This window comes from Perca flavescens, chromosome 12 (assembly GCF_004354835.1).
Source record: "Perca flavescens isolate YP-PL-M2 chromosome 12, PFLA_1.0, whole genome shotgun sequence".
NCBI classification, from domain to species: domain Eukaryota; kingdom Metazoa; phylum Chordata; class Actinopteri; order Perciformes; family Percidae; genus Perca; species Perca flavescens.
Window position 1 is genome coordinate 29,226,611 of NC_041342.1, and position 10,884 is coordinate 29,237,494.

Below are 10,884 nucleotides of genomic sequence, written 5' to 3' on the forward strand. Positions count from 1 at the left end.
GTTACTTATGGATGAAATTACAGTGAAAATAAAGTATTCCTCTTTTTGTTGGGGACCCACTGGAACCCCTTCAAGGACCCCTGGAGGTTCCCGGACGCAAAATTACGAATCCCACTATGGCCACGCCAAGACCCGCCCTACGCAGCAGCTTGATTGGTTGTTAGGCATTTCAGCATGGACGCCTGGCCAATAGTAGTGTGTGAATGGCCTTAGTGGGATTGAGAACCACTGGTTTAGAGTAAAGACATATATTACACTCCAGTCCAGTAGGTGGCGGCATGCACTTTAAACGTTGCTTTTGTAACCTGCCGATAAAACTAAAGAAGAAGATCTTTACCACGTTTTTTCCAAGACATGCCACTTTTCCTCTGAAAAAATGTCTAACGTTACACTTCAGTCGCTGAAAACTTTTATCAATCAGCGGCTTGCAGTGGCTGTTGACGAGATATCCGCGCTGCTGGAGACGACAATATCCAACTACGAGGAAGAGATTAACCGCCAACGCAAGATGCTGGAAGACGAGAGGTCGGAGTTCCTGATCAGCAAAGCAGGTATGAAGAAGTTTTTCTACATTATGTTGACTCTTGTTATTATAGTCACATGTCTGGTCTATTCTATTTCCAAGGTGCTACATTTAACTTAAACTTAGAACAGACCGAACAGTGGCTCTGCCGTGTTTGAGAAAAGGTAATTTCGCTTCCCGCGGCTGCGTCAATACAAACCAAATTAAGGTCGGAAGTTGAGGATTTACGGCCTTCAAAGTAAAAGCGGAAAATAAAAACGGATGTGAACTCAAATCACAGATTGTGCGGGACATGAAAATCCCACTCACTAAAGCTGAGGGCAAAGCAATTATTAGAAAAATCAAATGGCAAGAATACTGGGACATAAATGATTAAGGCTGCACAATTAATCGCAAACACTTCTGAATTAAGAATTGTGGTGCTCCAGCTCCAGCCTACAAATTGTATCCTACAGACTATGGAAAAAGATATTTGTTTTGTACAGATCCTTGAAAAAAATCACATTATAATCATTTAAACATTTTTTTTTATTTTAATATTTTTCTAGGAATATAAGAATAATGACACAAAAATAAAATTCCCTCCAATATCGTGGATCGTATCGCAATCGTAATATCAGTCAAAATAATCGCAATTTGATGTTTTCCTCACATCGTGCAGCCCTATAAAGGATACAGGAAGACATCTCTATAACATTCAAAAACATATTAGGTCAGGAAGATGACCGGGCCGAAATAGAAAGGAAGAGATAAACTTTACTCGTTTTGGGATACTGGACCAAAGAAGACACTCCAAATAATCGATAAACGCCCAACTGGTAGGTGTATAAAATGTGATCAGCATGTGTCGGTGCAGCATGTGCTGCTGGAGTTTAGGGGCTATGAAAAGGAAAGGAAGAAGCTAAAATAAGCTTTACAGTAGAAAATGTACTTGGAGATGCAACATGGGGAATGCATGTTCACATGATTTAATATTTAAAGGAAACCGGGCTGTTCGAGAGAATTTAGTATAGTCTGTCCTAATTTTATTTGTTTAGTTTTTTGGTTTAGTTTTATTTTATTTTCCTGCTAACCTACTGTTCCGCAAACCAGTCCGGTTAGTTGACGGTAATGCACCTTGAGATGGTTGCCAACCGCCAATTAAAAATCAGAAGAAGAAGAAACGAAGGTGCAGGGCTCAGTCACATCAATGAAAAAACGTGCTTGTATCCCACCTGATCTTTCGATTTGAGTTAAAGGAGATGCTCGGAAAACCGAGTTATTATTGGGAAGCAATTTTAAAAAACACCGGAAAACCTTTAACCCTATCAATGTTCCTTTTTTTTTTTTTTTTTTTTTTGTTTACTTGCAGATATGCAACATGCAGTGAGATTTCGAGTCATCATCGATCATGATATCAGGAAGATAACATTTCAAAATGGCATCCCCTCATCTGTGGAGGACCTAACTAAAGTGTTGAAACAGGCTTTTTCCATCACCACAGACATAGGAGTTCAGTACAAGGATGCTGACTTTGATGACTTCTTCACACTAACCACTACAACAGACCTGAAAGATAAAGACACGCTCAAAGTTGTGCATGTGCCGCCAGGCATAGTAATCACCACGGTCCCTCAGGAACGCAACCCCGACACATCTGACGTGCCGTCGGCGGATGCCCCGCTCTCTGTGGATTCACAAGACACTGTGATCCCCATTCCCCCGGCCACTGAGAGGCAGAGCCTGTGGCCCGCCATCTTTCCCATCCCATCCTTCTCCTACAACACCGAGATGGCTCTGAGGCAAGGCAATGAGAAGTTTCTAAAAGACGGAACCCTGCTGACGTCGCCATGTGTCAAATCGGACATTCTGGAGCGTCTGGCGGAGGCCATGTTTTCCTACACGGCTTATCCCAATGATCCACAGAGGGCTGCAGTTGCACAGTCACTAATAGAGAAGCATCCGTGCTTGAGAGAGCCCGGCTCTCATAACGGATGTTACGGCTGGCAGCAAAGCCTAAAATACAAATGTGGAAACTATCGGAACAAACTTAAAGCACACGGAAACCCTGAACTGCTAATAAATACACTAAAACACAAGCAGGACGGCGACAGGAAACCTGCCAAAAATATCAAGAAACCGAGAAAATCGGAGGTAAACTACCTCCCCCCACATCCAGCCGGTGAAACGGAGGACAGCCTGGAGAGTATGAGACTTGAGCTTATTGCTGCAAACAAGACAAAGGGCAATGGTCAGATGATAAATGACATGATGTCCCGAACATACAGCTGTAGAAGACGGGAAGTGGTCGGCCAGTCCATGCAGGTGGCAGAATTCAAAGAGAGATGGCCTGCCCTCTTCGATCCGTTACAGGTAAAGAAACTTGATTGGATGATCCTCATGACACACCAGGAAATGCAGATCTTGTAGTGCGGTGCGGTGGCTCTCAACTGGAGAGGCCTGGAAGGGCTTGGGAAGGCATTATGAAATGGGAAAAATGCTCACATCTACTTTGTCCAATGCTGAGTCCAAACATTAGCTCTATCTCGAGTAACGCACTATTGTTAAATTTCAAAATTATATTTATTAAGTACAACTTTTAACCTCTCAAGCCCAAACTGGCTCTTCTTTAGGACTGAGTATCAAACCCTAGTGCTTTTAAAATGTTTGCTTTAAGTTGGAAAAAATATCATTACTATTATTATTTTTTATTTTATTGATTATAATGGGGAAATACACAACAACACAAAACAGTTACCATCAGAAAGCACTACAGTTTTTAAACACAAATATCCGGTAACCCTTAAAAAGGTCTGCAAATTTCATGGTAAGTAGGTGATAATTAGCAAGTAACATATTTGAAATGTCTTTGAAATTACCCCTAAATTTATCGAAGATTATCCCAACATTAGTTTAAGCAACATCTATTACTTGATATTTTTTGCAATTTTGCGTAATTATCGTAAGTTTTAAATCTTGGTAGTGAAGTTAAATCATGTGAACATTGTCAACAACCAATGGGTGTGCTCCCTCCAGCACCATACAGGAAGCAGCAAAGGGCTACAGCTTAGCTATGCCGGCAGAACAGAAAATCTGCAAACTTTCCCTTAAGTTACCAGCTAGCGGTAGCTAGCCAGCTTGGTTAAATTTTTCAAAACAAATCTAGTTGTAGTTTTACAATGTGTACTGTAGTCTATATCCCTGATGTTCCACTTCCAGGCTTGTTGAGGGGCCGCCGAAAATTGCGCCAGATGTCCCTCATTTCGGCCGGGTAGCCGTTTCCTTCCTCTTTCTTTGTGTTGGCGTTCTAACCTCTGGTGGATTTGTGAGGACTATGGTTAACTGCTCCTCAGATCTCTGCAGGGTAAATCCAGACAGCTAGCTAGACTATCTGTCCAATCAGAGTTTTCTCTCGCACGATTAAAACAACTTTTGAACGTACACACATTCCACCAAAACAAGTTCCTTCCCGAGTCTATTTTGCAGAGGCACCGTGGCTCCGTCCGGCTTTAGCGCAGCTCAAGACGATTGTGATTGGTTTAAAGAAATGCCATTAAACCAGAGCACGTTTTTCTCCCATCCCGGTATACTGTGTGGACTAGCCAGACCCTCCTCCGCAGCGCTGTGAAGGAAGGTCTGGCAATGCGAGACTAGACAATGTGTGACCCTGCAAGATCCCCAGTCTTTACATATTTGAGAGTCTTTTAACGTTAGATGTGAGATGATTGTCTTTAGATGTGAGATGGTGTCAGACTGTAGTCTTTCCAAAGTCTGTTCAAAGTCTTCTAGTGTATGGTAGGCATTACCTGTCCAAAAGCAAGATGGCCGGTAAAAAGTTATGTCAGGCCAGTAAATACAATCAGCCAGTTACTTTAACGGGCCAGTGCTCGAAAAAGTGAAAGCAATAATTTAATGATTACACTTTTTTTTACATGACATGTCATTTAGCTGACGCTTTTATCCAAAGCGACTGACAGTTGCTACACATGTCAGAGGTCGCACGCCTCTGGAGCAACTAGGGGTTAAGTGTCTTGCTCAGGGCCACATTGGTTGATGTATCGCAGTGGGACTCGAACCCAGGTCTCCCACACCAAAGGCATGTGTCATATCACATCCACTGCGCCATCACCACCAAAGAACGTCGGCTGTGGTGATGGGAACACGGTAACAACATTCAGAGTCGGCGGTAGAGCTGGGCAATATGGAGAAAATCAAATATCACGATATTTTTGACCAAATACATCGATGGCGATATTGAAGGGTTCGCTATTGGTGCTTTCACAGATATTTACACAATGGGAGTTTTTGATTAATAATCACCAATAATGTAGCCTGACAAGCCAGACCCACATCCAGATGTAGGGTCTGGGAACTCACCATTGACGGAGCTCGATCCGAGGGGCGGGATAAACTGTTTTCTTTCAAATTCCCTCTGCACGTAATAGGATAGCGCTACAACCAACCAGAGCAACGAAGAAGGTAGCGGAGCTAGTTGATAGATTAAACTTTTGCCGTATCCGGTCGGCAAAACTCCGAACACATCTTCCTTTTTTAAGAATGATTTCAGTGCCGTTCTTTTATCAAAGAAAAGCTTAACTCCAAGTCTTCCAGAAGTCCGCTGTTCCCAGCAGCAGCAGCCATAAGCCCCGCCCACCGACTCTATACACAATGTGACTGGCCTGACCAAAATTTGGTTTTTGCAGCTTGAAAGTCAACGGAGAGTGCCTAGACCCCCCCTGGCTGCCAAATAAATTTGCTGCCACTAGGGGGGGGTCAAGATTTCTAGGCTACCAATAATGTGGATACCATGGCAAATTATAAAACCGTAAGTAAGTCTGGTAAATCCAGAAAATTCCCTTCACTGTAATGCAGCCTTTAAACCAGGAAAAGACAACACGTGTGTCATATCACGATATTACAACATCCAAAATATAAGACGATATCTAGCCTCCTATATCGATGTCGACCTTCTGTGTGTCTCCTGTATAAATAGTTGACAAAATCCTGTCTTTTAGATTAACGAAGAGTTCCGAAGGTGCAACACTATTCCCCTGGAGTCGACATTTTTCTCGCAGCTGGACAGGCACACGCCAAAGCTCCTGGAATTATTCAGCTCCAAGGGAGGAGCCGTTGGACAGCGCATGAAGAGTTTGTTTGCTGAACTGATACAGGTGAGGTCCACCAGGTCAAAAGTTAACGTCAAATAACGAACTCATCCGGAGCAATAGTGTGAACCTAGATTGAGTTTTTATTTATTTTTAAAAAAGATGTTCTTCGTCAAGTTGACTGTTGCATGGTGCATGTCATTCTCAGCTCATAGCTGTCTCATGAGATGTAAGAGCTAAGAGCGTGGAACAAGCTTTTATTGAAGAAGTGACGTAGACAGCAGAGGCGTAGATTGAGTTTTGATTTAAGATCCAATGATTCACTGTAGGACCCAGGTGCCTCAGTGGTGAAGAAGAGGGACGTGACTCTGAGATGCCTCGTCGAGTACCTGGGGGAGAGTGTGCAGGAGCTTGTCTCTGACTACTATGTAAGTCGTTTTCAGAGCTCTGTCTCGGTTGTTTTCTACATGTAATTAGTCTCGCATTGCGGGACGGGAGAATCCCGTCCTCTGGTTTATTGGCATTTCTTTAAACCAGTCCCAATTAGGATTGGGCATCGAGAACCGCTTTCAACTTGGAATCGTTTAAAAGAAATTACGATTCCAGTGGAATCGTTTGGAATCTGATCATCGGTTTCAATTTTAACACGCGCACGTTTTGATTTACGTTGCAGCCAGCGTACTTCCAGGCGCATGGAGGCGCTCTAAAGTGTGGATTTATTTTATGTTGGAAAAAGCCCGGTAAAACTGTAAATCACCGTTGAATCGGAATAAATTTTCCTCTCATCTGAGAAATAAGCATGACCCGTTTCGACTCCACCCCTGAAAGAGTTGGAATCGGGAATCTGTAAGAACCGGAATCAAAAGGAAGAATCAGAGTTGGAATCAGAATTGTTAAAATCAAAACGTTGCCCAACCCTACTCACAACGTCATGGGCACAGTCCTCTGCAAAATAGCCTCGGGAAGGAACTTGTTTTGGTGGAACATGTACGTTCAAAAGTTGTTTTAGTCGCGCAACAGAAAACTCAGATTGGACAGATACGAGATCTGAGGAGCAGTTAACCACAGTCCTCAGAAATCCACCTGAGTTTGGAATGCCAACACAAAGAAAGCGTTGGCCCAATTTGTTTGTGATGTCTTTGTAATGACAACTTGACATTAACCAGGATGACATTACCAGAGGATGTTGTCATGACAACTTGACATTAAATTTCTTTGGAGTGTCCTTATTAAGACAACTTGACAGTAAACAGGATGGCATTATGTCAAGTGGTCATGACAAAGGCATCCTCTGGTAATGTCATCCTGGTTAATGTCAAGTTGTCATTACAAAGGCATCTTCTGGTGAGGTCAGTCTGGTTAATGTCAAGTTGTCATTACAAAGACATCCCAAACAAATTTAATGTCAACTTGTCATGACCAAGACAACTTCTGGTAATGTCACTTTGATTAATGTCAAGTTGTCATAATCCAGACAACCCAAACAGTGTCAACTTGTCATGACGAAAACCGAGTGACACTTAATGACAGAAGTCATAAACGTTTATGACACGTTCAGGACAGTGCCAGGTCATAGTTATGACAGTGTCATGTCACAATTATGTCGATACCTTCAAGTAAAGTGTTACCAAACATTATCTGAGCTAGATTACATTAAATAGGTTTGGTTTTTCTTCAATCAAAGCATGCGAACAACCGTACTATGTTTGCATGTTTTCTAGAGAGCAGCGGAGGATGAAGTGCATCAGGAACTTAGAGCCCAGAGCATGAGGATCTACGTTTGTCACAAGCCGGATGCAGTGGGCATCATCATCGATGGAACGCCGGTGCTGACCGGTGTGGGTAACGTGTCCAGAGCCTGCTGCCTTCTCCTCGGCCTCACCTACGCCCTAAATCTGGATTATCCTCCCAAACTCGCCAGAACTTTTGAAGTATTTCAAAGGCTATTTGTGGGACTCGATATGCTGCAGCCGAAACCGACATCAAAGTACATCAGCCTGAAAAACAAGCTCCTCGCCTAAACAATCGCTCTGAGCTTTTTGGTCTGAATCAACTCGTCCAAGGCTCATGTTTTGTGAACCGTGGTAACATTTGGGAGCTGTAAAGGTGTCTGGTTATCTGATGATGAGGATTGTATTGAATGTTGTAAGACCTGTGTTAACGACAAACGTTGAGCTGTACTTCAGAGCTTGAAGGAAGTTAAGACTGACTGCTTGCTAAAGACACATTTGGCACATATTCACTGCAGTTCCAATTCACTTCTATAATACGGCAGTGCACATCCTGCCTTTGTCAGGTAGGTCAGTTCACCCAAATTACCAAAAGAAAAAGATTTCAGTGTTTCAGGGACTTAAAGGTCCCATGGCATGAAAATTTCACTTTATGAGGTTTTTTAACATTAATTTGCGTTCCCCCAGCCTGCCTATGGTCCCCCAGTGGCTAGAAATGGTGATAGGTGTAAACCGAGCCCTGGGTATCCTGCTCTGCCTTTGAGAAAATGAAAGCTCAGATGGGCCAATCTGGAATCTTCTCCTTATGAGGTCATAAGGAGCAAGGTTACCTCCCCTTTATCTGCTTTACCCGCCCAGAGAATTTGGCCAACCCATGAGAGAGAGAGACATCATGGCTTTCAAATGAGCAAAGTGGCAGTTAAATTTTGGGAAAGAAACTTAAGATAATTAGGGGACCACTAAGGTCTATATAAAAGAGACTTCAGATACAGTATTAGGGGACCACTAAGGCCTATATAAAAGAGACTTCAGATACAGTATTAGGGGACCACTAAGGCCTATATAAAAGAGTCTTCAGATACAGTATTAGGGGACCACTAAGGTCTATATAAAAGAGACTTCAGATACAGTATTAGGGGACCACTAAGGTCTATATAAAAGAGACTTCAGATACAGTATTAGGGGACCACTAAGGTCTATATAAAAGAGACTTCAGATACAGTATTAGGGGACCACTAAGGCTTATATAAAAGCATCCAAAGAGCACCATGTCATGGGACCTTTTGAAAGCTCTGTTCTTGCTGAGAATGTGTGTCGTTATGCTCTGAAAGAAATTTGCAAGTAAGCTGTTTTTAAAAAGTTTTAAAAGAAATATTGCTGCTTTTATACATTTTGTAAACAGACATTTTATTTTAGGGGGTGGCTGGAGAGAATGTTCACTACTGGTTTACCACACTGTATTTAAAGAAGTAGCTTCATTTTCAGATTCAGTCATCTTATTTTTCCACTCCCAGTATATTGATCTGTGCACCTGAACTGGTAAACCAAGCGCATGGATGATTATTAGGTTGTGGATATATATATATATATATATATATATATATATATAAAAATTTTATTTCACTTTGATGGGATAAATCAGCATTAAATGAATTTGCTAGATCAGGGGTCTTCAATGTTTTTTTAAGCCAAGGCCACAGGTAGGATTGTGAAGATCCAGGACTTAGCCAAAAAATGTGAACATCGACAACTTCTCAGTCCCTCCCCCCCTTTCTGCTAAAGCCCCCTGGCCCTGATTAGTGCATCTGAACAGGGAACGGTGGATTTTTGCAAATCCCACTACAGGCTGTTGTAGGTGGTGCCAGAGGAGCCAGATTCATAGCAAATCAAATCAGGATGACTCCATACAGAGGATGAAAACTTTAATTTGGAAAAACAATGCTAAAACTATGTGCATATAAACTTTATTTAGGTCATGCATAAACAAACAACAATGAGCAGCCATAATTGATTTAGAAATAGTATTTGATTCACCCAGATATGTTTTAGTGTAACATTTAAAACTCCTACATTGTATGTCTCCGGTGACCACTTCAAATTTGACAATATTGGTTTGACATTAAAGATGTTTTCCAGTTGTGGATCCTGTTAACATGTGCCTATGCCCTAACACAACATTCTTATTTAACAGGTTCATATGAGAAGTGTGTGTGTGTGCGTGCGTGCATGCGTGTGTGTGTATTCATTTTACATTTACCAAACAACTGCCTTAATTTTAACAATTGGGTATTAGAATTAGGGTATTCTGGACACCTGCTCTATATGATATTTCCAGTGGTGTAATACCACACTGTAAAAAATACTCTGTTACAACCAAAAGTCCTTCAATAAAAATGTTACTGCATAAAAGTACATAAGCATCATGAGGAAAATGTATTTAAACTATTAAAAGTACTTGATGCAGACAAATCCTCACATTTGCGAAAAACAACGATGGAAACGATCCAAACAGTTCGGTCACTCAACTAAGTGTTTGATCGTCTAATCCTTTCAGCTTTACTTGTACGCCTGTATATATGTGGGTAGTATAACCTCAAGTATAAGTACCTCAAATGTGTACAGTACTTGAGTAAATGTAATTAGTTACATTCCACCACCGGTGCTCACGATATTCTACTTTCAGACACCCTATGTTCTGGGGCAGCTGTGGCTCAGGAGGTAGAGCGGCGACCAATCAGAAGGTCGGTGGTTTGATTCCTGGCCCATGCAATCTACATGTCAAAGTGTCTTGGGCCAAGATACTGAACTCCAAATATCTACCAAAATGTGAATGTGTCACTAAGACTAGAAAAGCGCTAATATAGTATAAATGCAGTCCATTTACCATATGTAACTCTCTAAATATGTGTTGATCGTAGCAGAATGTGTTCAGTGACTAATGAATAATGTCAATTCTGATGACATAATAGACCTTTTTCACGGCAGACATTTTGACCTGTTTACAGGTACATGGTTATTTTTACAAACTGAGACATTTCCCTTCGTTTGTGCCCTTCGTTTACACGCAAACGGAGAATTTGCCTCTGAAACCGAGTCTTTCTAAAAACTCCGGCCAGAGTGGAGATTTTTGAAGTCTTCGTTTGCACGTAAACTGAGACAAACTGAGGTTTAGGCAGCTGAGAAAGAGGTAGTGATTGGTTGCTGTCGTTGCTATTTTCGGGATTCTGATTGGCTAACGTGGACTTGACCTTCTCGTTACACCGCCACCTACAGGTTTGGCATGCTCTTGATTGCACTGACGGCATATATATACACGGGTACTTTTCTGAAAACTGACAGCTGTGCACGATGTTATTTTTGAAAACAGAGAGGATGAAATGTCCGTTTATGAAAATAGCCGGCCACATGTAAACGTGGCAATAGTAGGATAAGCACAGCTGGAATTAATCACCTTAACGATGGCTCCGTTCCATCAAGTGTCCCAGTAAGCTATTTCAGTGAGTCAGCATGCACAATACCAGAGCCTCTCCTAAGTGGAATGCAGCCA

The 10,884-nt window shown here is 41.9% G+C and overlaps 1 protein-coding gene across 3 annotated transcripts; it reads left to right on the plus strand.

Annotated features, from left to right (window-relative positions):
* Positions 1-214: 214 nt before the first annotated feature.
* LOC114565476 (uncharacterized) lies at positions 215-7,966 on the plus strand. Of its 3 annotated transcripts, XM_028593542.1 has the most exons (5): positions 215-551; positions 1,875-2,875; positions 5,518-5,673; positions 5,937-6,035; positions 7,329-7,966. In XM_028593542.1, exons 1-5 carry the CDS (start codon positions 377-379, stop codon positions 7,626-7,628), a joined length of 1,731 nt encoding a protein of 576 aa, XP_028449343.1. In that variant the 5' UTR covers positions 215-376; the 3' UTR covers positions 7,629-7,966. The 3 variants fall into 3 exon arrangements, with proteins under 3 accessions (XP_028449343.1, XP_028449344.1, XP_028449345.1); XM_028593543.1 differs by lacking the exon at positions 5,937-6,035; XM_028593544.1 differs by lacking the exons at positions 5,518-5,673; positions 5,937-6,035.
* Positions 7,967-10,884: the final 2,918 nt, after the last annotated feature.

Coding starts and splice junctions, on each gene's coding strand:
- LOC114565476 (XM_028593542.1), top strand. CDS start 377: ATGTCTAACGTTACACTTCAGTCGCTGAAAACTTTTATCAATCAGCGG. Junction 552..1,874: donor GTTCCTGATCAGCAAAGCAG/GTATGAAGAAGT, acceptor GTTTACTTGCAG/ATATGCAACATGCAGTGAGA. Junction 5,674..5,936: donor TGTTTGCTGAACTGATACAG/GTGAGGTCCACC, acceptor GATTCACTGTAG/GACCCAGGTGCCTCAGTGGT.